The sequence below is a fragment of the Pan paniscus genome, chromosome 11 (assembly GCF_029289425.2).
Source record: "Pan paniscus chromosome 11, NHGRI_mPanPan1-v2.0_pri, whole genome shotgun sequence".
NCBI lineage: Eukaryota > Metazoa > Chordata > Mammalia > Primates > Hominidae > Pan > Pan paniscus.
The window spans coordinates 17081064-17108043 of record NC_073260.2 but is presented as its reverse complement, the minus strand read 5'-3'; the positions used below and the strand labels follow the sequence as shown (position 1 = coordinate 17108043).

The following is a 26980-nucleotide window of genomic DNA, read 5'->3' as shown; positions in this document are numbered from 1 at the left end:
AGGATTGGAGAGTGACAGGGTTGTAATTTTAAGAGGGAGGCTGGGGACTGCCTCTTGATCATTAACATTTGAGCAGAGACATGAGTCAGGTGAGAGAGCGGGCTCTGCGGCTATCTGGAGAAAGAGCGTTCTAAGCTAAGGCAACAGCCAATGTAAATGCCTTGAAGTAGAAGCTCCCTTGTATTCAAAGAATAGCAAGAAGGCCAACGTGGCTGCAGTACACTGCACAAAGGGAGAACAGTAGGCTATAGGGTCAGACACGTAGTGAAGGACAGGTCATTAGGGCCTTACAGATCTTTCAATTTTTTCTAGGTTGTGATGGAAAGCCACAAAGAAGAGAATCACATTTTAAAATAATTTTTTTAAAAATTGCTTTGGCTACTGTGTGGAAAACGGACCCTGAAGAATCAATAGCAGAGGCAGGGAGATAATTAGGAAGGTATTGTAATAGTCCAGGGAAGAGATGATGGTGGCTTTAAGAAAAATGGTGGTAGTGTTGGAGGTGGTGAGATGGCTGGATTCAAGAGGCATTTGGAAGGTAGAGTTGACAGGATTTGTTGAAGAACTAGATAGGAGCTGGAGAGAAAAAGAGAAAACAGGGATAAACATGCTGGGACTAAATCATATTTTAGGAACAAATGATTACATATAGGAAATGTCTGACATTTAATTTATAAGGCAAGAATTACTCCTGTTCTTTTATGTAGTAGTATAAAAGAATCACAGATATATTTGTTGATTCAGAAACTGTGCATATCTTAATAAACAAGAGACAGAGCTGCAGAATACCTGGTTTCATACAACTTGTGCAACTGACTTTTGACCTGTTTTGTTTTTGTTTTTGTTTGAGACGGTGTCTCACTCTGTTGCCCAGGCTGGAGTGCAGTGGCACAATCTCAGCTCACTGGAACCTCTACCTCCTGGGTTCAAGCGATTCTTGTGCCTCAGCTGACATGCTTTGAAAAATCTTTCCTCATGTGATACTCCTCCCCAGTACTAAGATACCAATTATAGAAAATTAACTGGTTAGGATTACATTTTGCATTTGATAAAATAGGAATTGAGATGAAGAAAATAGTTCATACGTCTCTCCTCAATATTTCCTTCAATTCTTCACTCTTGTATATAAATCAAAATTATAAGTGACATAATTTTAGCAAACCAAAATAACCAGTAAACCAAAGAATAATTTTACTTAAAGTACAGACAACCTCCTAACAAAGAGTTGACCAAGTTAACACCTGAAATTTAAAAACCTTTCATCAGACTGCTTTCAGCATATTTAGGATACATACATTTCTTCTTTTGAAATCTCTACTATGAGAGACTAAACACAGTACGATACTTGCAGAGATTTCCATTAACAACTTCTTTTCAAATAGTGACATTTGCAATGGAAACAGCCGGTCTCTATTCTCATCTCTAACAACAGAGGTAGGCAGGCATAAAGGGTAAAGAGAGTTGCCTCTGAGTTTGACTCTCTAGCCAGAACCCTCTGCAGAGAAGGCACTTAGAAGCAGCACCCCACGTGGACATGCTGGCCAGAGTCCTGAGTGGAAACAAGCCTGTCAGAGAACTGCAGTCTATGCCAGTAAGTGAACGAGAGAAGATATAACCACACAGACACCGTCTTACATTTATTCACACAGAGGGATAAGAATCAGTACAAATAATAAACAGTGCTTTAAATACAAATAAATAGCTCTGGTTTCTAAAGGAAACAACTCTATATATAATTCTAAGTTTTTTCTAAGTTCCTGTTAAAAATAGAAGACTATTTTGCACTATGTAAGTTCTAGTCCACCATAATCCTTTGAAGACTTACGGATAAAATGGTGAATTCTATACTCCAAGAAGTCACCAGAAAAATGGGAGATAATGCTCCTACCTCTCTGAACTATCCCCCAAATAGGAGGAGAGTTACTTGCATCATAGACAGACACAGCTAATACATACAGAAAGTATTTGATGTCTAGAGATATTTAAAAAGATTAACCTTGGGAAAAGTAAAAAGAATTTCCTTAAACCAGTTTTATGAATTCTAAAACCTCCCTCTACTGAAGTTTTGATTCAAATGTCTTAAATTCATTTATACTCATGGGAAGATGTTAAGTTCCTATATTTGAAAGCTTCCTCTTGCTAACAACGATAGTGATAAACATTCTGTCATCACCAAGAATGGCACCTGGAGTAACAAAGTGATACATACCTGGTAAAGGAGCAAAGGTGCTGCCCAATTAAACAGTATGTCAAACTTGGCATCAAAATGACCAAAATGTGCTGAAGAAACACATCCCCAAATCTGTTGGTTGACTTATCTTTCTCTATTGTTATATTCAGGATGCTTAGAGTGACAAACATATCTAGAGGCAAGTATGTTCTCCAAGTGAAGAATCATTTCCAAGGCATGCAGTCCTTTAAAACCACCTACCACACAGAGTCATTACAGTCTTGGTGCCACAGCGGCATCTGCTCCATTGACTTTCTGTGCCCACTGCATGTCCTCTCCTCGTCCTGCACAAGATAATGCAATCTCTTCCACTTAGACCGCTACACAATTATTAGAAAATTGTATGTTTGATAGTGACCAATATAGCAATGTTTAGGTTTTCAAAGAAATTTTGCTTTTTCTATTTAGACTGACCATGATATAATTCCAAACAGAACATTCTCATGCTATAAAAACAATCCCATGCAATAAATGTAATTTTAAAAGTCCCATGATAATAGCAACATTTGTTATTATAGAAGGCAAGGTTATTTAGATTTGAAAAAAATGATTGCTATAGAATAAAAGTTCAATTTCCAAATAGAACTTGTGTTGTGGTATAAAATGTTAAATTTGATTCTAGTTTTGTCAACACGAACAATTTTAAGATATACACCATGTTTTCCTAGTTGGGATTTTGAAACAATAAGCATAATTCTTAAACAGATTACTACAACATTTGTTCAAAGAATCAGCTCCTTTTTGCCAAGAACTTTCTCTTTTTCAGTCCAGTTGGAGGGATTGCCGTAGTAAATTCTGGAACAACAGTTCTGAACATGATTTAAAATCTGTCTCTCACTTCCCTCCCTGCCTTTTACTTTTTCTTTATGTTGTAAAAGACACATGAGCGTAGAAAAATGCTCAATTTTTTAATAGATGTTAATATATTTAGTTTCCTGATTTAAATAATATTTTGTGTATTTGCCTTTTGCTCTGGCACACTATAGAATGTTTCTGGAGTTACAAATCCAAACCAACCAGCCAATTAGAGCATCCCAGGGTTCAAATCACAATTTGGGATACAACGCTATTTATTCTGGATGATGCTCAATTCCATACATAGTTTAGGGAAGAAACATCCATAAGAACATCCAAAAACATTATGTTACCAAATGCTAACATGTGATTGTGCTCCGTTGAATAGTACCATTCACATCTACAAAGTACACAGGCAGACGATTTTAGGTGTGGAGACCAATTTGCTTTTGCTGCTACAGTAATTCACAACCATCATCTTCGAGATTTCCATGCTGTTCTAGAATATGGAGTAGTCCTTTTTTTATCTGGTGGCTTAAAGTAGGAATAAACAGGCGCTGCTGGATACTCTGCATCAGGATTTTCCGCCATCATTTTCAGTTTTGCTTCAATGGCTTTTATCTTTGCAGTGACACTGGAAAAATAATAGCAGAGGATCAGAGTGGGCCTAGGTATATTCAGAAAATACCTGTATAGTTCCTCTCCTTGAGCCTCTTGGGAATATTAGAGAAGCAACAAGATACTAAATTACAAACATTTAAACATTTTATATAAAAGCCAGAAATAACTAATTCTCTCATTCTAAGAAACAGATCAAGTCTGAGCCATCTATTAAGTTTTTAACATAAGCCCGGACGTTGTTGGGAGTACTTCATATATTTCTACATTTAATCCTCAGACGCAGACACTGTTAGCACCTTAATGCTTGGCAGAGAGTAGGTACTAAAAATAATTCTTTTAAAATTGAAAACAACATTACAAGATAGGTTACATTCCTTATTTTGCAGATGATGTAACTGAGGCACAGAAAGGTTCATTTGCCCAATGTTACACAGCAAGTAAACGATAGAGCAGAGATTTGAATACAAACTGACTCAAAAGCCCAGGTTTCACCTGAATCACTGAATAAAAATGGAAAAAAACCATTCTGGAAATCCTATACAATCTCTTTTTACTGATGAATGCATGTTAATAAAAACTATCATTTACAAAGTGCTTACAATGAGCCAGGCACAGTGCATTTTACTTATACTGTTTTTTTTTTTTTTTTTTTAGACAGGGTCTTGTTCTGCCACCAAGGCTGTAGTACAGTGGTGCCATCATAGCTTACTAAAACCTTGAACTCCTGAGCTCAAGCAACCCTACTGCCTCAGCCTCCTGAGTAGGTAGGGCTACAGGCACACACCACCACATCCATCTGAATTTGTTTTTGTTTTTGTTTTGAGATGGAGTCTCGCTGTGTCATCAGGCTGGAGTGCAGTGGTGTGATTTCGGCTCACTGCAACCTCCGCCTCCCAGGTTCAAGCAATTCTCTTGCCTCAGCCTCCCAAGTAGCCGGGATTACAGGTAGCAAGCGCCACCACGCCCAGCTAATTTTTGTACTTTTAGTAGAGACAGGGTTTCACCATTTTGGCCAGAATGGTCTCGATCTCTTGACCTCGTGATCCGTCCGCCTCGACCTCCCAAAGTGCTGGGATTACAGGCGTGAGCTACCGCGCCCAGCCCCATCTGATTTTTTTAACTTTTTTTGTAGAGATGGAGTCTCACTATGTTGTCCAGGCTGGTCTTGAACTCCTGGCTTCAAGTAATCCTCCTGCCTCAGCCTCCCTAAATGCTGGGATTACAGGCATGAGCCACTGCACTCGACCTACTTATAATGTTTTTAATCCTTGCAATGGCTCTACATGGGTTATCATGCATGTTTTATAGATATAGAAACAAATGCAGAGGTGGTGATATGATCAAGGTTCACACAGTTAACAAACTGCAGTGAGGATTCAACTCATCACCAAAGCCCTCATTTTTTCTTCTCCATCAAGTTAAGAGCTGAATAGTCCTATATTGTACAGGAAGGGAGAGGAGATCTTAGAGAAGTTGTGAGGAATTTGCTTTTGATTGAGATCATTGCTATCCCTGGATCAGAATGCAGAGCACTCAGGGAGTAGGTATTTTTTGGCCTATGGCTACCTTCATTTTCCATTCTTGATGCTGTTAATGGTCTATGGCCAGTGAGAAAAACTTGGAAGGAGTATATACATGGGCTTTTGGAGATCCTCGAAAGGTATACATGGGCGAGAAATTTAAAAACTAAGTTACAAGAAAAAGAACACTGATATATTACCGAGATGCATTCTGGCCCCTCTTCCATTAATGCCACAGCCGGTCACTGATTTTGTATAAGTCACAGGGAAGCAACCTTCTCTCATTAGGCATAGATGTTAATAGAGAGATGTAAGCTGAGGTCCTCTGGATAAAAAAATAGATGGAAAACCCTAGGCTATCTTGTAAACAAGTGGCATATACAAATCATAAGAAACTAAAGACATGTTCATTGTAACATGAAGACCACCAAGCATAAATGCAGTCATCTCTTTCAAATAGGAGTTAGTTAGATTTATGAAAACCTTCATGGAAATCAATCTGTGATCAAGGAGGTTCAAATCTTATGAGGAAAATAACACAGTGGATATATGCTCCCAGTGACTCTACAGAAGTCCCTTAATTCCCTAGAGCACAAAATAAAAAAAAAACATATTAAACTTAAATGAATAACTATAAAATGAATTTAAATTTACCAATTTACCATTCCTGAAAACATTTCAGGAACACCTTCCCTTGGGTTTAATGAGATGCTTGTAAATCTGTTTTGTTTGGTGCAGATAATATACAAGAAAGGCATTTATTTCCCCTGCTTGGTACTCCGCCCAAATAGGCATCACTTTCCTGACTTTAGAATTGTTGGTTTCTGATCCTTATGTATCACTGATGCTCCTTCACATATTTTCTTCCCCTGCCCCGGAACAGGTTTTAGTCCTGCATTTACAGCCTGGGGCTTCTTTGAAGTAGTAACTACAAGACTGAATTTTGAGGTCTAATAGACCTGGCTTTGAATCCTGAGTGTTATTTGCCATCTGTGTGATCTCAGCCATAAGTAAATGACATACTGCAAATAAAGTGTTTAGCACAGTGCCTGCTTCAGCGTAAGCTCAATAAATCCTGGCTATTGTTATTGTTATTGCTAAAATGTCTCCCTAGGCTACAAGGCAAAACAAAACAAAACAAAAAACAAACAAACAAAAAACCCACCTTCTACTTCTGCTCAACCATCCACTTAACTTCCCCTTCCTCTACCCAACCCTTAGTTCTCCTGTTTTAAACTTCAAATAACTAACAATTTGTACAAACTAGAACCAAAACTGTTATGGCTGTTGCAATGGTACATAGAATCAAACATCTGCAAACTAAAATTTTGTATAAGGGAACTTAAGATTGGGGAAAAATTAGTATATAATGACAAATGCCAAAGAGACCCAAGGCCTTATTAAAATGCTTGTTTTTAGGGTAATGACTGACCTGTCTTTGTAATTTTAGTGCCAAGCACAAGGGTTGGTGTGTAGTAGCTACACCCAGTCTTTTTCGAGGGAATGATTTTGTAAATGGGGAGTATATGACCTTAGGTGGATGGAAGGAGAGGAAATGTATACATTCTGGAGACTAACTGAACATCTCTCTCGTCAAGTTAATAAATTCTAAGAGTCTGAAGACTCACTATTTTATGAACGAAGACATGGAATAATGAAATGGCTGAAGCTCCTGAATTACTGTGTCTTTCTATAGTACATCATCTTACCTTAGATTAGACTGAGTAGGCTCAGTGCTTGAGGATGGCTCGAGACTGATTGGAAGAATCTTATCATTCTTGTTATGATCATATCTCTGAAAATGAGAAATAGAGAAATTACTTCACATGGGCAGAAACCAGCCCTTTACTGTAGTGGATGGGTTCAGAAACTAATACCATCAGTATATCATCAGCTTACTTCTAGACAATTTTAGGACCACTTTACACTTAGAATTAATGAAAAACTTCACATGGTTTTGGCCTAAAAGCTGTAAGTTTAGAAAAAGAAGCTTCCATCCAGCCATCAGTTCCTCCTTATTTGGTAGGAAAAAAATGTCAACTTTCAATATCTCAGATGGTACAAACACACAGGAGGGTGGCCTTCTTATATTCTTAACTGTCACATATCACCTCTTACAATATTTATTTTATTAAAAATACTTTAAACTGGCCAGGCGCGGTGGCTCACGCCTGTAATCCCAGCACTTTGGGAGGCCAAGGTGGGCAGATTGCTTGAGCTCAGGAGTTTGAGACTAGGCTGGGAAACATGGCAAAAACCCTGTCTCTATTTAAAAAACAAAAAACAAAAAACAAAAATTACCCGGGCATGCTGGCACATGCCTGTAGTCCCAACTACTTAGGAGGCTGAGGTAAGAGGATTGCTTGAGCCTGGGAGGCAGAGGTTGCAGTGAGCCAAGATCTTGCCACTGCACTCCAGCCTGGGTGACACAGCCAGACCCTATCTCAAAAAACAAAAAACCTTTAAATTTTGCAAAGTACCAACCAAGCATAATATTCAACTCTTAACAGGCCTGAGTGAAGAATAAAAGTTGTAACAGCTTTCAGTTGTTGATACAGAAAACATTCTACAGTAAAGTAGTAGTTTAATTTGATGCCAGATAATTACATACTTTTTTATTCTTTTAAAATTTTATTAGAAAAAATAAAGACAGGGTCTTACTATGTTGCACAGGCTGGTCTTGAACTCCTGGGCTGAAGCGATCCTCCTGCCTCAGCCTCCCAAAGTGCTGGGATTACAGGCATGAGCCACCATGCCTAGCCAGATAATTACATACTTCTTGTAAAAAGCAAATATAATATTGAAGAGCAATCAAGAGCCTCTGGTCAAAAAAGATTTACAGGAGAAGAGAACCGTGAGGCACAGAGATTTTCAAATGAAAGACAGGAATGGAGGATGATTTCTCTTGCGTGCCTTTTCAATGAGATGCAGAACGAGAAAACGAGTTTGGTAAATGAGACTTGATTTTCCCTTGAGTAAAAAAGCATTTGGTAATTCTCCTTGTTGTTTCTATTTTTAAGGCAATGTGTCCTAGAAATTGAAAAGGCTCTGTGATTACCTGAAATACTCAGAAGGATCTAAAGTATCTGAACTTAGTTTTTCAGCTTGGACATTGAGCTTAAATGTCTTGTTTAGTCTCTGTGACTCTTTACTGGGAAGTTTGTTGGGGAGTGGGGTAGAGAGCCTCTGATCAAAAACCATGCTTAGAGCTAAAGATTTCAGCTCCAAAACTGTCACACATCTTTGTGCAGGCAGGTTTTTCGAGTCCCCACTGCAGAAGGAGGCAGATCAACTCTTGGGAACGCTCCAGTCAACACACTTTACCACCTCTGTGCCAGCTGGAACAGAATGCCATTTGTTTTGTTTTTTTTAGTGGCTGAAGCTTTTCTAGTGCATTCTCCCAGGAGACTAATTACAGAATGAACAGGGCAGCCTGCTACTTCTCAGGACTTAGACACAATACAGACACTGCAAAGTCCCACGAACCCACACCGTAGTAACTCCCAAGATTTCTGGAGTAAGGAGATGCCAGTGCTTTAAGCACTCACAGAAACTACCCATTTCTCAAGAGTTTAGAATAAACAAATTCAAATCTCCACAGAGTCAAAGGCTGGGAAGAGTCTAATAATGCCTAGAGCAACTGATTTTAAAAATAAATATATATTTTCCTCCAAAGAACCCTCCACCCGAAGAAATGACAGAGGTCTGAGCGTACACATTAGCCACATGAGAAAATCAAAACCAGGATCAGTGGGCATGTGGAGAGAAATAACCAAGGAACTTAATCCCTCCTGAGATGTTTTCAAAAGAAAAATCTGGCAACACACATGGTAGATACAAGTAGGAGACTGAAGTATGGCTGTTTCAGGTGTGAAGAGATTGGGACATAAATGGGTAAGTGGACAACCATCTTTCAGAAGGCTTGTTTAGGATGAGGCTTGCTGTCTTTCTAGCCTCTCAGACGTACCTTTACTTGAGCATGTGCCCATCGCACCACCAGCTTCTTGGACAGGGCCAACTTGCCATTGAGACACTGGATGGCTTGTTCTGCTTCCTGTCCAGGAAAGGGACAAATGTTAGTTAAAAACTGAAGTGCTTAACTAGCTATATGTATTCTCACAGGGCTTCACTAGCTTTGATGGCTGAGTTTCTAACAAATTGTTTTTGGTAAATAACTGGCAAGGGTTTACAATTTTACAAGGCAGAATTTTAAAAAGGGCATGGTTTTGTTGTTGTTTTTTTTTTTTTTTGAGATGGAGTCTTGCTCTGTCGCCAGGCTCTGGAGTGCAGTGGTGCAATACCGGCTCACTGCAATCTCCGCCTCCCAGGTTCAAGCGCTTCCCCTGCCTCAGCCTCCCGAATAGCTGGGACTACAGGCATGAACCACCACGCCTGGCTAATTTTTTTGTATTTTTTAGCAGACACAGGGTTTCACCATGTTGGCCAGGACTGTCTCAATCTCCTGACTTAATGATCCGCCCCCTCGGCTTCCCAAAGCGCTGGGATTACAGGCGTGAGCTACTGCGCCTGGCTAAGGGCGTGAATTTTTTAAAGTCAGACAAAAATTCAAATCCTGGTCTGTCATTTGCTGGCAGTATGATATCTGGCAGGTCACTTAAGTGTCTCTAGCTTTGTCAACTGTAAAATATAGATAAATAATGTATAATTTTTAATAGATAATATGGATACTTATTCCTCAGTGGTTGTGAGGACTTAAAGAATGTAAAGCATGAAGTATATGATATGCACTTAACATATGTTAGTAACAGTGCTGTTCCTATTAGGTGATAGCCATATATGCACTTCCGTTAGGTAGGGTAGCACCTCCTATGTCAAGAAACTATACTCCCCGCAAGGGCCCTGGAACCATATCCTGGACTAGGGCATACTCCCTGGATTCATAGTGAGGAATAATTGCTTTAAAGGGCATGGGAGTCAAGGAAACTAGGCCGGAAAAAGCAGGAGTGAGTCAAAGAGACCGTTAGCAAGGTATCTGTGTGAGTCAATCTATGCACCTGGTTTTCAGAACCGAAAGTTCCTTGACCCTTTCCCCATCAGACAGAGGAGTAATAAGGTTGAAAGGAATTCCTGAAGCTGGCTAACAGTCACTCTAGGTCATTCCCAGGAAACCTGGCTGTACTTTCCATCCTGCCAAACCTTCTTTGCCCCATTTGCATCCATGAGGCATTCGGCCAAGTGTAACCCATGTTTAGTGAGGGTGAAGAAGCCCTTAAGGAACAGAGGAGGAATAGGATGTCCCAGGGAGCGGGAGAGGCTATAGAAGCCAGTTGGCATTCCAGTCTGGTTTTACTGGTGATTCTCTTGTTCCTCCAGAACCTACCAGTACGACATTTAACAAATATTTACTGAGTTCTCACTGTATAGTAGGCATTGGATATTCACCAATCATCCTTGCCCCACTACAGCACATAAAGCTAGAGTGACAGGTAAGAAACATTTTATTCTTTTAAGTTTCATTTGGTGAATGAGAACTCATAGAGCACTCTATTAGTTCCAAAGTAGGAGCAGTAATAAGCTGCCAGCAGGGGCATCTTATTTTTAAATGTTTTTTAAAATAATTTCCTACCTGTACACATTATTTCAAAGTTCATATATTTAAAAATATTATTAAATGTCTACTTTTTTTTATACTTTCATCTATTCTCCCAACTTCCCATAAGGTAAGAAGGATATGTATTTTTAATCTCCATTCTTAGACGGAAAATTGAGGCCAAAAGAGGTTAGGAGACTTGCTCAAAGTTAATAAATAAAAGACAGAAATATAAACTAGGCTTTGTATTCTAACCCAGTGTTTTTAAACCAACATCTATGCCAAACCTGATCACTGATTTTAGTTGTCTGCAACAATTCCCAGGCCGGGCATGGTGGCTCACGCCTGTAATTTCAGCACTTTGGGAGGCCGAAGCAGGCAGGTTGCTTGAGCCCAGGAGTTTGATCAGCCTGACAACATGGCGAACCCCCGCTTCTACAAAAAATACAAAAATTAGCTGGGGTAGTGGTGTGTGCCTGTGGTCCCAGCTACTTGGGAGGCTGAGGTGGGAGAACTACTTGAATCCAGGAAGTTGAGGCTGCACTAAGCTGTGATCGTGCCACTATACTCCAGCCTGGATGACAAAGAGAGACCCTGTCTCAAAAAAAAAAAAGAATTCTCACCACACTTCATTTTATCATTAAGAAAGAATAAAATATTTAAAAATGCTGACCAGGTGTGGTGGCTCACACCTGGAATCCCAGCACTCTGGGAGGCAGAGAAGGGCAGTTGGCTTGAGCCCAGGAGTTTTGAGGCCAGCCTGGGCAACATGGTGAAATGCCGTCTCTACAAAACATGCAAAAATTAGCCAGGCATGCTGGCATGTGCCTGTAGTCCCAGCTACTGCAGAGGCTGAGGTGGGAGGATCACTTGAACCCAGAGGTCAAGGGTGCAGTGGGTCATGATTGTGTCACTGCACTCCAGCCTGGGTAACAGAGCAAGACCTTATTTCAAAAAAAAAAAAAAAAAAAAAAGAATGCTAATTCTATATTGCATTATTTCACTTCCCTCAAAATACTTGAACAATTAGAGTAACAATGTATTATTTATTGGCTATCATATGTACAAAAATTAGAGGAAATAAAAAATACCCAGCACTGGCAAGGAGAAATGACACTACCATACAATCTCAGAACATACTGATATATCATTTCTTGAAGACAATCTGGCAGTTTTATTAAGAAAAACTATGCATGGACTTTGATGATGCCATTCCATCTCCACAAATGTGGCAGATATACATAATTAGAGCTGTAAAAATACTCACTCTTGTGATATTTATACTAGTGAATCAACCCAAATACCAGTGAAACAACCCAAATAGCTAACAATTGGGGACTAGTCAAATATGATATATTCACATTACGTAGTCATCAAAAATGATTAGTTTTTAAATGCAGTCTAAGTCACATACAATAAAATGCCCAAATCTCAAATACAGATTAATGATTTTACTCCCCTCCACACACGTACATACAAACACCAGTGAAACCACAATATCAAGATACAGAATGTTACCCGGATGTGATTAAATGGTAGAAAAATTTTAGTATACTTTGAATGATAAACATGATAATATGATTCCATTTGTGTGTTACAACACTGTAACGTGTTTATGTGTGTGTGAATGTGAAGAAACAAAAAGACTGGAAAGATATATGACTAAGTGTTAACAGTGATTATTTCTGGGTATTAGGCCAAGTGATTTACATTTTCTTTCTCAGTTATCTATATTTTCATCTATAATATTCACACATTAATTTTATAATAAAAAACACTCATACAAATTATGATGATGATGATGATGATGATGATGAGATGGAGTCTTGCTTTGTCGCCCAGGCTGGATGGAGTATAGTGGTGTGATCATAGCTTGCTGCAGCCTTGAATTCCTGGGCTCAAGTGATCCTCTTGCCTCAGCCTCCCAGGTAGCTAGGACTATAGGTGCACCATCACACATAATTTAAAAATTTTTTTTTAGAGACAGGGTCTCACTATGTTGCCCAGGCTGGTCTCAAACAATCTCCCCATCTCAGCCTCTGGGGTAGTTGTGATTACAGGTATGAGCCAGGCCTAAATTATTAATATAACGTTAACTATGCAATGTTCTTACATATGATGAATAAATTTATAAGTACTATGCGGCATCTCTACATTTAGTAACAATCAAATTCAATTTCTTTATCAATGCACTTCCACTTCAAGGACTAAATTTTAATACAAGGAGATCCATGTATATATCATGGTTGAAGGTGAATGCGCTCTTCTACATACATTAAAATTTATATGCATTTGTTCTGAGACCTTGAGAAGAAATAATAAAAGAGTCTTTGTGGGTGTCTCATCACAGATAGGTTTCTGTACCACAGGACAAAACTACTGAAAGAAAAGAAGGCTTTGTCAGTTGGCCAGCCAGTAAAGCAACAAACAAAAGAGAATAGGGAGGGGGATGTACATGTGCTCCATGTGGGCATCCCAGTGCATTTGGTCAAAAATGTAGGTGAGTCAGTTGCCTTAAACTTTGGCCAAGGGACAGTGAATTGTGAAAGCCACTAATTCATTTGTTTACTGAGGATCTCTTATAGGACTCAGTGTAAGGCACACAGATGAATCAGACATGGCTCCTGCCTACAGGGAACTGCTATTCTAGTAGGCAAGAGACATGCACAAATAATTATGACAGAGCTTGATAAATATTATAAAATGGGGAGAAAGCTTAATTACCTGCTTAGTTTCAAAGTTAACAAAACAGTAGCCTCGAGGCTGTCCCTCCAAAGCACCTGACTTGTGGAAGAGGAAGTCAAACTGCTTTACCTTGCCAAACTTCTGGAGGAGCTTGAGGAGGTGGTATCTGTGGAGAAAGAAGAGTCCATGAGTATGCTCTGGGAATTCTGTTGGCCACTCAGCCTGAAGTGTGAGATAAAAGCAGGAGATAATTTACCCCAGGGATGAAATCTCTCGCCCCAGCCCCATGCCTTCCTCTAAAGTGCTATGTTAGTTTATTTGGCAAACAGAGTTGTTTTTCTCTATTTGGTATGGGAACTAGAATTGTCATGGCTATGCATCTGTCCAACACAAAAATACCAAACAAAAAAACCACACCTTACAAACAGCTGTCTGGCCTACAAGCACTATTTGTTTTTCTTTTGGAGAAAAGCTCAAAAATAGTGTTGATTTATTTATTTTTAATTCCTTGGCAATGAAATGGCATTTGTGAATAACTATAACTCCATCAGAAACACACACCCATCCTCCAAAAGACAAAGCCTAACCTATCTCAAAAATAAACAAAGTAACAAACATATATGCATTCATGCAAGCAAACAAACAAACAAACAAACAAAAAAACAGTCCTGGAAGATCTTCCTATTAGATTTTGTAGTTAATTCTTAGACCCAAATTGCACTTGTGAGAAACTCTGCCATTAATCAAACCACAGCTAGTGATACTTCCATAGCACTTGAGAGTTTCAATGACTGATGTGACTGAACATTAGGACAATGTGGAACAACTATGTGACTGAGGCCGGTTTCACAAAGGGCAGGGGAACCTGGCCAGTCCTATAAATCACCCAGCTATGGGTAACTAACCAACCTCAGTTGCCTTAAAACAGTTTATACTCTAGGGTACGGTCAAGTAAAGAATACAGATGGTCAAGGGAGAAATTTATTCCTGGCAGGATGTTCACTCCAAGCTATTGCTTACCACTACTCTGCCCCTCATCCTCTATTAAATTCCTTACTCCAAAACTTACTTGGTTTCTACAGAGCTTTTAAGTTATTCAAACAGATGTGGCCTTAACAGGTTGCTGTGGCCAATCTCAATTCCGACTTCCTGTCATCTGATGTGGGGGTGAGACAAACCAACAGCTCTCCCGTTTCCTTTCCCTTTGGCCTTCCTCCTGGCATCCTCCGTGCTATTCAAATGGAGTCAAGGCTTTCTCTAAACAATGCTGTCCCTGTGATACTAAAAAGGTATCGGCCCACATGCTAAATCTGTTATTACTGGGAATTCTACCCCACAGGGAGTCAGTAAAGTTGTCGTTATAGCCACATTTATATTCACATTGTTTTCTAAGAGAAACTCATCAAAATTTTATTCTTGAGCAAGAATCTCCTTTGGGAGGCAGAAAGATATGAAATGGACCATACACTATACTAAATTTGATACTAATGCACATTAACAAGCAAGTCCAATATCCTGGATCGAGTATCTGACACAGTGGAACAAGAAAGACATAATACAGGTTTAGTACTGGGACAAATGCAAGGATCCCAAGGCATATTGTGGATATTAATCTTGTCTATTTTGAAAGGTAAAACCACCATGATCCCCTACTTTCTAACTTCCCAACTCCCATCAGGACACCTCAACCACTAGAGAAAATGTAGGAAGTGACTTCAGGGGAAAGGAAGACACCTTAAGTGCAAATGTGTGGTTTTACTTGACTTTTTGAACAGGCTTACAGCAAGGGTGAGTCTCTCACACACAAAGATGGGCAAGAAGAGTCTCCCCCAGGGTCTTTAATTCACAGCTGTATCTTCAAATTACTAAGCCTATTCAAATCTTAACACCATGCCAGTTGCCACAGAATGGGGAGTCAAACCTATTCTTAAAAAAAAAAAAAAAAAAAAAATCTAGGCCAGGCGCAGTGGCTCATGCCTGTAATCTCAGCACTTTGGGAGGCCGAGGTGGGTGGATTGCCTGAGGTCAGGACTTCGAGACCAGCCTGACTAACATGGTGAAACCCTGTCTCTACTAAAAATACAAAACAATTAGCCAGGCATGGTGGCGCATGCCTATAGTCCCAGCTACTCAGGAGGCTGAGGCAAGAGAATCACTTGAATCCGGGAGGCAGAGGTTGCAGTGAACCAAGATTGCACCACTGCACTCCAGCCTGGGCGACAGAGCAAGACTCCGTCTCAAAAAAAAAAAAAAAACACACACAAAAAACCACACACACAAAAAAAACAAAAAAGACAATCTAAGGCTACTGTGGGCTGGTCATCTTTTCATTAGCTCCACTCTGCTTAGAAGCAGGAAGGTAACACGATTGGCATTTCCTAAGAAATGAATTTTAATTTACTCAGAAAAAAAAAAAAAACACACACCAACAAAAGATTACTCTTTGTAAAGCTAACAAACACATTCTGCCCAAGAAGTGTGACCTTAAGATTCCAGGAACATCTGCTTAGGTTTGTGTCTTTCAACTTCTCCAGGATTTCTTTTCTTGTTTGATAATTTCTTAAAATTATCGGAACACCGAAACAAAAGGAATGAAATGTTTACTATTTTGCTTCCTGGAGATGGGGACTGCAGGCTCTGATAGTGAAAAAAGCCTGAAGGATCTTGCTTTCACATCTGCAAGCACTTTTATCTGCTGCTGAAGTGTGGGAGAGCACACTACTCAGCAGAGGCTTGCTTCACTTAATGAAATGTGCGCCCCGCAGCCTTCAGGAGCTGGAAAATTAGCACACCAGCCCCACACATATATCTGCAACTTAATCAGTGTTTTCTGTAATTGGTCTTTAAGACAGCTTTTCTGCCTAATGGCACAGAAATAATTAATCTATACAAATGTTAAAATAGATACCTACAATGTGTCTAGAGCCAAGCAGGCTTATGGGCTATGCAGATGAATAAAACTAGGTTCCTGCCTTCAAGAACCTCACATTCTAGTTAAGACAGAGAGAGATGTAATCAAACAATTACAAATCAATGGGATGCTTGTACACAGAGGGATGAATACGAGCACACAGAATGAAGACCAATGGTGCAGGGAAGGTGGTGGTTAAGGAGAGCTTTGTGAAAGGAGTGATATCTGACTGGGTTGTGTCAGTGTGAGTGAGTACTAAAGACAAAGGTGAAAAAGGGTCTGATCCATTGGAGTAGAGTGGGGGTAGCCAGTAAGATGGGGCTGAAAGGTAGGCAGAGGACAGGTTGTGAAGGATGTCGTAGGCTGAGGGAATTTTAATTTCGGGTTGTAGGCAATTGGAAGCCCATGAAATGACATTTAATATTATTTTTGATGCACAATTTGTTGTAGAGAAAATTTTCTTTATAAATGGATATAGAAATTACTATGAGATGGGTCTTTATGTTTTATGATATGTACATTATTATATGGTCTTATTGTGTTTCCAATTTAAGTAACCAAACAGTGAAGGCTGTTTCATGTAAACCAAGACATAAAAAGAAGTATGGACAATGAGGAGACATAAGGAATGGACTGAGAGAGAAACAGGTTTCTTCGGGGGTGAACACACTGTTCTTGCATGCTCATGCATTTATTTTCCCTTGCATTCCAGCTTACCTAGTTTACCCCTGAAAGTCTGTATCAGGAGGACATTTCCACCTGGATGGCTCTCCACTGCTTTTAAGTTTGCTTAACACACCCCAAACTGAATTCCTCCCTGCCACAAACTGATGATCCTTCCAGCTATCCCTCTGGTTAGGGGGAACAAGATCTTTTTATATTCCTCAGGCAAGAAACCTCAGGATCACCTCAACCTTCCACTCCATTTCAATCACTTTCCTCATCTCTCAGACTCACTCATCAGTCTCCAAGTTCACTGTCTCTATCTAGGTGATAATCGATGGCCTGACTGGTTCATGGTGATCTCTCTCAGCTAATCTTCATCTTCAATTTCTGCCCTTCATCCTACATATCGATGTAAAATTTCTCTACTAACACATCATTGTCTAGCCTGGGCAATATAGTGAGACCTCATCTCTACAAAAAAATTAGCTGAGTGTGGTGGCACACGCCTGTACTCCCAGCTACTCGGGAGGCTGAGGTGGGAGGATTGCCTGAGCTTGGGAGGCTGAGGTGGGAGGATTGCTTGAGGCTGGGAGGTGGAGGTTGCAGTGAGCTGAGATTGAGCCACCGCACCCCAGCGTGGGCAACAGAGTGAGACTCTGTCTCAAAAAGAAAACAACAACAACAACAACAACAAAAACCAAACCCACATCACTTTCATGATGTCAGCCTCCTGCTAAACACCCACAATGAGTCTCTTTTTCATGAAATTCAGGCTTGTCTGAATGAATTTTAAAGACCCTGTCTTAACCTGAGAGTATTCTATCTATGCAGCCACTATTTTCATTCCCATCCAGTATTCAAACTTTGCTTAAGTCAGAAAGATCTTCCTCATTTTCTACTTAACACATAACAATCTTTCTTATTAGTACTTATAGGCCTTTATTTACGATTTTCCCTCCACTCAGATTCCTCCTTCTATTAGCGTTTCCATGGGCTTTGTTCTCTTTCATACTTCTATATGCATAATACAGCAGCTACAACTTTGGCATTTTACACAGCACATCTAATACTTGTAAAAGAAAGTTGGTATTATCCCTTTTAGAAAGAAAACCACAGTGTAGAAAATAGATAATGTCTGAGGTCATTAAGTTTTTCAGCTTCTTTGTGGATGGCACTTATAATGATATTCAGAGGTATTGCTTATGCTTATAGTTAGATTGGGTCTCACAACCAAGAAAAAGAAAACCTTACATTTTAAGATTTAAAATAGGATACTTTTGGTTGTGACTGTTCAAAAATTAGAATATTTGTGCAAAAAAACACTAAATTAGGTGGTGGAAATTATCATTACTTCAGTATACTAAGCCAACTCACTTCACTCTTCATTTCCTATATAATAGGGAAAATAATATCTGTTCCACTTCCCTCACAAAGTTTTAAGGGGTTATGTAAGACAGACTCATGCAGTCTAGAGCTAGAAGTAATGCTCAGATCATTTAGCTGAACATTCTCATTCTGTAGGTAAGAAATTATTACATATAATATAGTTGACAGGAATCAGAATATAGTGGAAAGAACATAAGTTTGGAATCTGCTAACTCCATAAACAAGAATGCATCATCACTCCCTCAAATCCTAATCTCCAAGATGTATTTAGTCATATAAATATTTCTGGCATCTGACATAGCCCTAAAATGGTCAGTATTTTTTTGCTGTTGTTGAGACAGGGTCTTGCTCTGTCGCCCAGGCTGGAGTGCAGCGGCGCGATCTCGGCTCACTGCAAGCTCCGCCTCCCAGGTTCACGCCATTCTCCTGCCTCAGCCTCCCGAGTAGCTGGGACTACAGCCACCATCCGCCTCCCGGGTTCACGCCATTCTCCTGCCTCAGCCTCCTGAGTAGCTGGGACCACAGGCACCCACCACCATGCCCAGCTAATTTTTTGTATTTCTTTTTTAGTTGAGACAGGGTTTCACTGTGTTAGCCAGGATGGTCTCGATCTCCTGACCTCGTGATCTGCCCGCCTCTGCCTCCCAAAGTGCTGGGATTACAGGCGTTGAACTCCACTGCGCCCAGCCAATGGTCAGTATTACAACCACAGAGTGAACATAAACAAACAAGACGAGTAATATTAAAGTGCTAGACAGTCATAAACGCATATTCTGTTGGGAGAAGACTGATAGACATCCTAGTGTAACTTGAGCAGGACTCAGATTAATAACCAACAGGCACACACATAGAATGACTAGAAATCATCACAGAATAGACTAAAAAACCAGGTGGAAAGGTGGTTATTTAAAAAAATTGTCATTGTTTTACATATTCATTCATAACAGTAAGTTTATAATGTCTTCTAACAAGCGGTAAAAGAATATTTGAATGGGAGATGTATTCACATCAGTTTATAAAAGAGATCAGGTGGAGAGTAGGGACACATATAGGAAAGAGAGAGGTAAGAAGGGTCTGTTGAATGGGGAAGTGGTAGGAACTAGCAGCAATTTGTGGATAGAAGGTAGGTTTAAACAGGAAAGCTGGAGGATGCTCTGCAAATTTCTGTTAAGAGTCATTAGAAGTTTAGAGATTTGGATTCAAGCAATACTTTTTGAGATTGCACCACAAGACAGGTACCATATATTCACATAAGTTACATTATGTAATCCTTCAATGTTTGGGAATTACTGCATTTTATAGTTCATCCAGGCTCACCATTACATGCCCTCAGAGGAACAAGATCCAGAAGTTTTTGTATTTCAAAAACATGGAAGGAAATAATCTATTTCTACAAGATAAGATTTACTTTACTAAAATGTCAGGTTCCTTTTAATTAAGTAAATTAAATGAGGTAATATTAACATTTCATGTTAACCATAAGCTATGATTGGTAGTTCTTCCTTTCTCCTTTCTCCTTTCTCCTTTCTCCTTCTCTCCTTCTCTCCTTCCCTCCTTCCCTCCTTCCCTCCTTCCTTCCTTCCTTCCTTCCTTCCTTCCTTCCTTCCTTTCTTCCTTTCTTTCTTTCTTTCTTTCTTTCTTTCTTTCTGAGACAGATTCTTGCTCTGTCGCCAAGGCTGGAGTGCAGTGGTGTGATCTCGGCTCACTGCAACCTCTGCCCTCCGGGTTCAAGTGATTCTCCTGCCTCAGCCTCCTGAGTAGTTAGGACTACAGGCAACCACCACCACGCCTGGATAATTTTTGTATTTTTAGTAGAAATGGGGTTTCACCACATTGGCTAGGATGGTCTCGATTTCCTAACCTTGTGATTCACCCGCCTCGGCCTCCCAAAGTGCTGGGATTACAGGTGTGAACCACCGTGCTCAGTGGTAGTTATATCTTTAAGCATAAATTTATTACAATTTAATAAACCAGTCTGTTTGACAGATAAAATGTTTTAAAGTAAAGAATCCATAGGATGGCCAGGCATAGTGGCTCACGCCTGTAATCCCAACACTTTGGGAGGCTGAGACAGGAGGATTGCTTGAGCCCAGGAGTTTGACAACAGCCTAGGAAACATACTGAGACCCCTGTCTCTACAAAACAAAAACAAAAAACAAACTAGCCAGGCATGGTGGCGAGCACCTGTAGTCCCAGCTACCCAGGAGTTCCAGGTTGCCATGAGCTATGATTGTGCCACTGTACTCAAGCCTGGGTGACAGAGCTGTCAAAAAAAAAAAAAAAAAGAAGAAGAAGAAGAAAAAAGAATGTATAGAAAAAAATAATAAAAATGGTCTTTTGTGATACAGAAGTGGAGAAGCCAGCCACAGGGAAAGCCCAGCACTTCCAGCCAGCATGCTCTGATCTACAGTTTATTACTTGATGTCTACCTCTGGCCTGACGTAAAAAGAGCAGACATATCAGTGGGAAAGTTCTGATTCAATGTTCCTGCCAATGTTCTAATTGAAAAAAAAATCCACACACTCCAACTTATGACATAAACTGAGGTGGCAAATGCCCATTTGAACCTTCCCGTCAAGCAGCAGGACACAATTAGAACAAAAGTCTCATTACAGAGAAGTGCAGCCAACACAACCAACGTTGTTTCCACACTTTAGATTTCCATTTAGACAGGCAGAGGTGGGAATGGAAACCACTATGAGCATCCCCTCATAGCCTGGGTTTTGGATGATGGAAAAAATTTCTTTGATGAAGAGACATTAATTGAGAGGTTGGACAGATTCATATACTCACCCTCAAAAGCCATGAACCATAAAAGAGAACTGAAATAAATGCAATCCACTCTAGGGTCCCTGTGACCAAGATAACATAATATGTGGGCAACACATCTTAAATACTGTCATAATTTCTAAGGGAACTGCATATATTTACATTTGGCTGATATGAGCTTGAGCAGGTTTAAGGAACTTTTTGTTATAATCCTGATTTATAAGGTTATATCCTTTTCTTCTCTTTCCTAATCTTAACTCTCATATATACCTTGTCTCATCTCACACTCAAAGAAGCAGGTTTCCTCATCTCCTCCCTTCACCTTTCGCCCAGGCTGGAGTGCAGTGGCACAATCTCCGTGCACTGCAACCTCCGCCTCCCAGGTTCAAGCAATTTTCGCGCCTCAGCCTCCCAAGTAGCTGGGACTACAGGCATGCACCACCATGCCTGGCTAATTTTTTCATTTTTAGTAGAGATGGGGTTTCACCATGTTGGCCAGGCTGGTCTCAAACTCCTGACCTCAAGTGATTCGCCTGCCTCGTCCTCCCAAAGTGCTGGGATTATAGGCGTGAGCCACTGTGCCCGGCCTCCCCTTGTCTTTAACACTATTCTAAAGGGAGTAACTTCTAGGACTGATGATATGCTCAAAACTTGCTTTCTGCCTGGCATGGTGGCTTAAGTCTGTAATCCCAGCACTTTGGGAGGCCAAGGTGGGTGGATCATTTGAGGTAAGGAGTTTGAGATCAGACTGGTCAACATGGTGAAACCCCATTTCTACTAAAAACACAAAAATCAGCCAGCATGGTGGCGCATGCCTGTAGTCCCAACTACTCGGGAGGCTGAGGCATGAGAATCGCTTAAGCCCAGGAGGTGGAGGTTGCAGTGAGCCAAGATTGTGCAACTACACTCCAGCCTGGGCAACAGAGCAAGACTGTCTTAAAAACAAAAACAAACAAACAAACAAAAAATCTGGCTTTCAGCATTGACCTCATACAGGCCAATCCACTCATTGTACTCTGCCACCAACCATCACCCTCCCCCTATCAAACAACTGGCAGAAGGGAAAAACCTCTCAATTTTCTCAGCTAAGAAATTCCTTTTCATCTTAATGGCTGTGATGTAAAAGAGCAGGGAGTCAGGGCAATTCAATCAATTTCGTGAACTCAGGCAAGGTACTTCTGTCTTTCGGGACTTGGTTTCCTCTATGTAGGATAAAAAAGCTGGGTCCCATCAGAGGTTGTCAGGTGTGCTCTATGGAGCCCTAGAAGTTCTACAGAGCCTATACAGGGATGGCCAAAGAAAGGGTAGTAGTTGACAAAAGATTTTGGTTCCATCTCTTCTCCCTTTTAGTCAGAGCAACTCTGAGCTCTTATTTTATATACAGCTCTGATTATTACTTTTACTTTAAGACAGGGTTCTTCAGATTTAAGAAGTCTGAAAACTGCTTAGCATGGCACTTGGCACTCAAATCATTTAATGAATGAATGAAAACCAAAGGGACATGATTTCTAAGGTTCCTTACAACTCTGACCTTCTATAGTTCTATGGCTTCTTAATATGAATTACAGTCAAGTGGTCTCCTCTGCCTGTTTGCAAAGGTACTGAGACTTCTGCTTATTCCTTTATTCTGGGTACAAATGTATTCCCAAGGCTGATTCTAGAGAATAATTCCCTAGAGCTACTAGGTACCAGGATAGTTGGAAATGGGAGAACGTCTTTGGCAGATAGGAAAAAACAGGTATATGGATTAAAGGATACCCAAGTCTGTGTCCTTGCAGTAGCAGAGTCCAAATGTAAAAAAAAGTGACAAGATAACAGGCTAACAACATCTTATCTCTCCGAAGACACGATGTAAGTAAAAGGGTCAAAGTATATCCCACACCCCTTGAAAATTCTTCTTGACATCATCACCACAAAACATCCCAATATTGTAGGTAAAAAACTAAGGTAACTTAGACTTACTCGGTAATTTTGGGGTCCAGGTTGCCAATCCATAATCGGTGTCCTTCCTGCAGAGAGCCCTCTGAAAGGATGGATGCATTCTCCAGGGGAAGAGTTTTGGTTTCTGCTTCCATCAATGTCTATGAAATACTAAAGGAAATGTGAACATTCAGGCAGGAGGGGAGTAACAATGTGTGAACACAAGACTTCAAATTCAACTCAACAAACATTTATTCAAGGAGGGCATGCCCTCTGGGCAGTCCTTCAAAGGCCTCAGTGATTCCACAACCAGGGCCCCAGAACCAGTTCCCTTGGGACAACTGCTCTGGCAGCCAGAGCACACAAGCTGCCATTTAAGGTGAAAGGGGCGTGGTTCTGTGTGGAGAAACTAAAGTTTTCCTCCTCTGAAGCCAGAGGCTGACTGGGCAGGAGGCCAAAGTCTCTATTACTACATGATACTTCAGTTCAACAACTGTCACCCAAAATAAGCCTTGGAAACCACCAGGAAGAGTCTTAATGGCATTAAAAGGGATGGGTAAGGAAGAGCAGCACTCCATCCCTTTTCCTCATGGAAGAGGCAATATAGCAAAGAGAAGAGGCAATATAAGAAATCTGTGCGTAGACAGAACTGGGTTTGAAAGCAGGTTGTATGACTTGATGAATTACCTGAACTTTCTAGGCCTCAGTTTCCTCATTATCTAGAGAGATAATAGTGCTTATTTTATAGAGTTGTTGTGAAGATTAAAGACAGTAAAAAAAATCACTAAATACTGTATCTAACAACAGTAAGTAATCAATAAATACTAGCTATTATCATGCTTACTCTTTTGGGACAGACCAAGAAGAAGAGACTAATTTCCTCCTTAGTTATTCAAGTTCCACCATTTGCTAGCTGTGTAGCCCTGTGCAAGTTACTTAACAGCTGTTGGCCTCAGTTCCCTCATCTGTAAAATGGGGATAATGCCTCATGAAATTACAGTGCAGATTCACTGAGTTAATACACCTAGAGCATTTAGAACCGTGCATGGTACCTAGGAAGCATTCAATTAATGTTAGCTTAAATTATTACTAGTCTTAGTTCCTGAAATGTCTCATCTCACAGCCAAGGAGAAAAGAGGATTATGATGGAGACAGCAGTAGAAAGAGCAGAAACCTTGGTGTCAGAAGACATTGTTTCAAATTGTGGCATTTCTTTCTTTTTTTTTTTTTTTTGAGACAGACTCTCGCTCTGTTGCCCAGACTCACGGGCAGTGGCACGATCTCGGCTTACTACAACTTCCACTTCCCGGGTTCAAGCAATTCTCATGCCTCAGCCTCCCGAGTAGCTGGGATTACAGGTGCATGCCACTAAGCCTGGCTAATTTTTGTATTTTCTTGTAGAGGCAGGGTTTCACTATGTTGGCCAGGCTGGTCTCCAACTCCTGACCCCAAGTGATCCATCCACGTCGGCCTCTCAAAGTGCTGGGATTACAGGTGTGAGCCACCATGCCCAGCACAAACTGTGGCATTTCCACTGGAAGTTACTTCTTTCTGAGCTTCAGTTTACCCATCTTTAATAAATTTTGCCCTGTTTATAACTTAAGGCTTCGAGGACCAAAAATGAGACGACAGATGTGAAATAAAGCTTTAGGGGCTGGGAGGACAGCAGGCTGTGTCAGAGTTCAGAAGTCCCTGCTAGAGAACACATATCCTATACCCAGAAGTACCTCAGAGGTCAGCACTACAGGAACCATGGAGGCAGTCACAACAACTGCCATTACCTCTTAATCATCTCAGCACACCCTGTAAAGTCTAGCACAGCAGTCCCTAGGTAATTGTTTATTGAATACCCTGCACATGAGGTTATTTTTCTTCCTTTCCCATTCACATCTTTAATCTGTTCAGCAATGTAAGTCAAGCAACTAGGAACTGTTAAACTCTGGGCTATGTACTGAAATAGACAAATGAAAAAGCCACAGCTGTTGTTCTTACCTCCTGGGAGAAAGGTGAAACAGACATAAATTTAATCCCAGGGGAGACACATTTTTGTCTTCCCTCTGCTTTCCTTTCTCCCTACTTTTTAAACAAATCATTCATTCAAAAAATAAATTCACTGCTTCTATTATCTAGGACTTATCCAGTTACTGGAGTCAGAGCAGTGAACAAGCAAGGTCCCTATCCTCTGGATGCTTGTATTTGGAAGGGGAGCAGGACAAAACAAAAGCAAAATAAATAAAGAAGATATAATTAGTGATACATGCTACAAACACAATTAAGCAGGGTGATGTGACAGGGACTCGACGACTATAGATTGAGTGGAGGGAAGGCCTCTCTAAAGGAGATGACATCTGGGACTTGAATGATAGGACATTCTGATTTTCTCTTGTCTAAAATCAGCAATAATACCAATAGCTATTAATATTTATTACCACGAAAAGGTACCGTGTTTTACTGGTAAGAGTGCAGGCTATGCGGGTCTGGGTTCAAATCCTGACTTTTGCACCTAGTAACTGCGCCTTTAGCAAGTCACATGACCTTTCTTTAAGCATCCTCTCGATAGAAAAGCTTTCCTAAACAGAGTTCCTTGTTATTCTATATCATAGCCACTTTTCCATCTTTTTCCTCCTACTAAATGCTAATTCAATGTATTACTTAATGTTTCCTCTTCTATTTCCTTCACTAGAACGTAAGCTCCCACAGGACAGGACCTTGCCAATCTTGATCACGGTTCTATTTCTAGCACTTAAGTACACTGCCTGTCTCACGGTTGGTGCTTAATATTTACTAGATGTAGCAAGCCGCTTCTCCACTCGGAGACTTAGTTTCTTTCTCCTTCCTAGAACGGGTACAATTTGTCGTCTCACGAGGTCGTTGTGAGTCTTAAAGAAGACAATTTTGGTGACAGCTCAGAATATGGCTTTTTGAGGAAAGGTAAAGGGTAATAAAAGATCAAGACGTCATGGGACTATCAAAATGCTTTGCGTTTGCAATAGCAACAATCCTTTAGACTACCAGAGTTCACAAAACGCGGTTACATTTGTCTTTCCAGCTGAGCTGCAGTAACTCTGGAAGCCAGAAATAGTCATCTGGGGAAAGTGCAATCCAGAGAAGAAGAGACACCTGATCCTAACAGCAAGCGGTGGGGTCATGCCTGGAACCCTGGCTTCCCGATTTCTGGCTGCGAATTCCTACAGGCGAAGGGTCATTACTCGGATTGTTATTTCCGGGCCAGCGACAGGACAATCCGGGGCGGGGCCTGAGATGCAGTCCTGCGAGGGCGGCCTCCTGTAAGACCTCTTAGCGGGCCCATCGCTGAGGTGCAGGGACATGTCGCGGCCGAACTCACCTCGTGGCCTCGGCGTGGTGCTCTCAGCTCATGCCCGGAAACCAGGTCCCGACGCCGCGGTCAGACGGACCTCTAGACGCGTCCGCCTCAATGCCGCCAGCTGCCAGGCCGCCCGTGACGCGTTACGCCTGCGCCGCCTCCTGGCTTCGTGACGTCACGACGTCCGCGCAGCTGCGGTCGCCGCCGTCGCACGAGTCTTTCCTTAGTAACCTGGGCGATAGCTGGTGAGTGTCCTTGACAGGGCCTCGAGGGGCGCGTGTGATCTGGGTGCCAGAGACCCTTACTCAGGGACCTCTGGGGGACCTCAGGGGACCAGACTACCGTCCCCGACCCGTTCGAGTCCAGCTTGACCTTTAAGGCTGAGGGCGGGACCTGTGGCATTGGAGCGAGTCTCATGGGGTGGGGGCGGGGCTCCTTTTAACCAGCTAGGAATTTAGGGGATGCTGGAGGAACTTACTAAAGAGTAGCCGCACACTTGACGGGAACGTTTGAGTTTCAGAACAATCCCATAGGAGTAGATATTATTATCTCCCATAATGAAGAAACGGAAGCTCACATAGGTAATTTTACCAGGGTCACG

General features: G+C 41.0%; 2 protein-coding genes across 7 annotated transcripts in view; one reads left to right on the top strand and one right to left on the bottom strand.

The window, feature by feature from the left end:
• Positions 1-1612: 1612 nt before the first annotated feature.
• RBM18 (RNA binding motif protein 18) lies at positions 1613-26538 on the bottom strand. Its single transcript, XM_003833120.4, has 6 exons — positions 26401-26538; positions 23097-23225; positions 13442-13568; positions 9134-9220; positions 6876-6961; positions 1613-3659 (listed from the first exon to the last, which is right to left on the bottom strand). Exons 2-6 carry the CDS (start codon positions 23207-23209, stop codon positions 3500-3502), a joined length of 573 nt encoding a protein of 190 aa, XP_003833168.1. The 5' UTR covers positions 23210-23225; positions 26401-26538; the 3' UTR covers positions 1613-3499.
• Positions 26431-26980, top strand: part of MRRF (mitochondrial ribosome recycling factor) — a 58866-nt gene continuing 58316 nt past the window's right edge. For 2 of the 6 annotated variants that reach the window (XM_003833118.7, XM_055117663.1), the window contains exon 1: positions 26431-26624. In XM_003833118.7, the coding sequence (XP_003833166.1) occupies positions 26431-26624 (194 nt within the window). Of the gene's footprint in view, positions 26961-26980 lie in introns of all 6 variants that reach the window. The other 4 variants (XM_024930059.4, XM_008958637.7, XM_008958636.7 and 1 more) reach the window with 4 other exon arrangements.